The 3434-nt window shown below is 38.1% G+C and overlaps 1 protein-coding gene across 1 annotated transcript; it reads right to left on the reverse strand.

The window, feature by feature from the left end:
* Positions 1-1605: 1605 nt before the first annotated feature.
* Positions 1606-2732, reverse strand: LOC146691336 (olfactory receptor 2K2-like). Its single transcript, XM_085435410.1, has one exon. It carries the CDS (start codon positions 2718-2720, stop codon positions 1749-1751), a length of 972 nt encoding a protein of 323 aa, XP_085291536.1. The 5' UTR covers positions 2721-2732; the 3' UTR covers positions 1606-1748.
* Between the last annotated feature and the right edge of the window lie 702 nt (positions 2733-3434).

Below are 3434 nucleotides of genomic sequence, written 5' to 3' on the forward strand. Positions count from 1 at the left end.
TCGATGATTTGTTTTTGTTTTGTTTTTGAATGTCAGAAATGTATATTTGTGAATGTGGAGATGTTATATTGGTTTCACTGGTAAAAATAAATAATTGAAATGGGTATATATTTGTTTTTTGTCAAGTTGCCTAATAATTATGCACAGTAATAGTCACCTGCACACACAGATATCCCCCTAAAATAGCTAAAACTAAAAACAAACTAAAAACTACTTCCAAAAACATTCAGCTTTGATATTAATGAGTTTTTTGGGTTCATTGAGAACATGGTTGTTGTTCAATAATAACATTATTCCTCAAAAATACAACTTGCCTAATAATTCTGCATTCCCTGTACAGCTGTATAGTCTGGGAATGATTGCCAGAGAGAGTCAGTGGAACGGGCTCAGTGATATGAGTGATGTTAGGAAGCTGCTGGCCACTGAGGGCGGGGACTTGGAGTGGGACGATTGTGGCTCAAGAGTTGGGAGTTCGTCTTGTAATCGGACGGTTGCCGGTTCGAGCCCCGGCTTGGACAGTCTCGGTCTTTGTGTCCTTGGGCAAGACACTTCACCCGTTGCCTACTGGTGGTGGTCAGAGGGCCCGGTGGCGCCAGTGTTCAGCAGCCTCGCCTCTGTCAGTGCGCCCCAGGGTGGCTGTGGCTACAATGTAGCTGCCATCACCAGTGTGTGAATGGGTGGATGACTGAATGTGTAAAGTGCTTTGGGGTCCGTAGGGACTAAGTAAAGCGCTTTACAAAATACAGGCCATTTACAATATGTATACAGTGCCACAGAACTGTGCACCTCACCCCCCTTTCTTCTTTTCCCACATGTCTGCACTGGGTAGGAGATGCTCTCAATCTCTTTGTACATGTTTATAGTGACAATAAAAGGCATTCTAGTCAATCAGTTTAGAGGGTCAAGAACAGCAGGGAGAGAACACGCCTATTGAGGAGGCCTTTGCTGGTAGTTTGTGTGTGGGATGTGGTGCTTCTTGGCCTCACCTGCTGCTGAGAAATGAGCTACCAGATCTTTTTTTTTTTTTGCAACTGTACACATTTATTTCTTACTATTTAACAGATTTCTCATTTCTTTTTACTTAATACAGTAAAAAGAAACATTTTGTCATGTAGAAAAACTGATTTGCACAGTACATCTTCAGCTTCAACTTTCAATCCTTCAAACAATGGAAAAGCCATTTAATTGTACAAGTGTTAAGTAAAAACGGATTTCATGTTTGATTAAGCAGAAATTCAAAAACTGGTCCAGTTGCTAAAACCTCTGACTGTTTCAATAAGTGTTGAAGAGAAAGAGGATAAAACTGAGAAAACTACTAAAACTGCTTCACATCCATGTGGTTGTGGATCAGATTTATAAGACAGCATAATATCAAAATAGATTGACACTCTGATAGTGCTGCCACATCTAAAACAGTTTGTCTTTTAATCCTTTTCACATGTGCAGTCTCCACGGTGCCTGTTATTTCCTTGAACGGTAATGAGAAGAAAGAGAGTGAAATTTACAGCCTTTCTACATATCAGTGTTTTTTTGGTAATTAGGCAGGTGACCATCAAAAATACATTTAGTGCAAAGACATCTACAAAATGTAAATCATCTGGGAAATGCAGATAAATAATAAAACGTCATATCCGCTCACATCAATAGACATGTTTTCAGACAACTCCAAATAAAACACAAATTTCAGTAAAAATTAAACATTTTTTTGGACTTATTTTAAAATGGATGTCAAACAATGGGTGTGACACTTAGCTGTGTGTGAAACTATTTTCTGATCGAATAAAACAAAAATTAGTTCTTTTTAAAATAACAACACTATAAAATTTTTTCCGAATTTTGGTCAGTTTGAAACCGTAAATCAGAGGATTCATAATAGGAGGAATGACAAGAAATTCTATTGCTACAAAGTTTTGAAGGGTCCGAGGCAACTCTTTCGAACCCAGTCGCATACTTATAACATCAGTAAGTATTGCTACAACAAAAGTAAATAATGAGACGAGATGTGGGACACATGTTTGCATGAACTTTGCTCTGTTTTCTATAGACCTGAGACATGTTTGAATGATATACATATAGGACCAAACTATAAAAGCACCATGAAGCAAATAAATAATTATTGTAATATTTGCAGATATAGCATTGATTGCAGTTTGTGCTGGGAAACAAGCGAGTTGAACAATACTCCAGTTCACACAGAAGAGTCTGGAAATATACGGGCTGCATAACTTCAATCTAAATGTTAGAAAGGTATTCACAGCCATAATGCAGAAAGTTGTGAACCACAAAAAACATGCAAACCTTATGACTCTTTGCTTTGTCATGATAGAGTGGTACTTCAGTGGCTGACATATGGCCACATATCTGTCATATGCCATGAGTGCAAGAATCGACAGTTCACCACAGATAAAAGAGTAAACTACCTGATTCTGAATAAGGCAACCATAATATGAGATGAGATGAACATCAGAGAGGAGATCCCAGAGAAATCTGGGGTAGAAACCTGCTGTTCCATAAAGTGCATTGATGCAAAAGACACAGAGCAGAATATACATTGATTCATGGAGGTTGCTGTCCAAGATGATGATCACAATGAGAGAAACATTTAGCAGGCAAATGATGCAGTAACACAACAAACTGAGGAAAAAGAGAACAAACCTGTGACTGACTGTTTCATTGAAACCTGAAAGAAAAAACATTGTTATTACAGAAACATTATTCATTGTGATTGAGAGATGTAAGTGAAGCTTATTCGCTCACTGTATCTGGTCTCTGTTCTCCTCTCTCCTCTATCAGGTACAGATAACAGCAACACGTGAGCTGGGATTTCAAACCAGCCAATCATTGATCTGGAATGAAAGCTCACAGCTTTGGAAGATCACAGGGGATTTAATATGTATCATGTACTAAACACATAATAAAACAAACCTGCAGGTTCTTGAAAAAGAAATATTAAAAAGTTTTACAACTTTATTTAAAAAATGCTTTCTTCATAATACTGTTAGGAATTTCTTACATTTATGCCAATTAAACATAATTGTCTAGGACTTGTTGTGGTTTTCTTCTGTTTTTCGTTTGTAGTCCTTCGTAGTCCAGTCAGATCATTGTTGCTTCAGTGATAATGATCAGGCTCTCTGAGGTTTGCTGAAGTCACTAGTAAGACAGTAAGAAGTTCTTGTGAATGTTGCTTTGTCTTTGCCTCTTAGTAACTCTGTGGAAAAAAGACTTGTTTGCACCTGTTACCTGCTACTTACCTGTTACTCTGCCGCCTGCTCACTCTCTACCTTTCCTATTCCATAATGGAAAGATTCTATCCCAGGTGCTTCTCCAATTTTCTGCAGAGTGATGTAACCTTATCGTTGCACCACGATCACCCCCTTTTCCTCCAGCCCAGAAAAGAGTAAATTTAAGGTTTTTTTGCGTAAAACCATGGTCTC

The sequence above is a fragment of the Copadichromis virginalis genome, linkage group LG16 (genome assembly GCF_057382275.1).
Source record: "Copadichromis virginalis isolate Kocher_CV1m ecotype Utaka linkage group LG16, C_Virginalis_male_GT1.1, whole genome shotgun sequence".
Taxonomy (NCBI): Eukaryota; Metazoa; Chordata; class Actinopteri; order Cichliformes; family Cichlidae; genus Copadichromis; species Copadichromis virginalis.

Coding starts and splice junctions, on each gene's coding strand:
- LOC146691336 (XM_085435410.1), bottom strand. CDS start 2,720: ATGAATAATGTTTCTGTAATAACAATGTTTTTTCTTTCAGGTTTCAAT.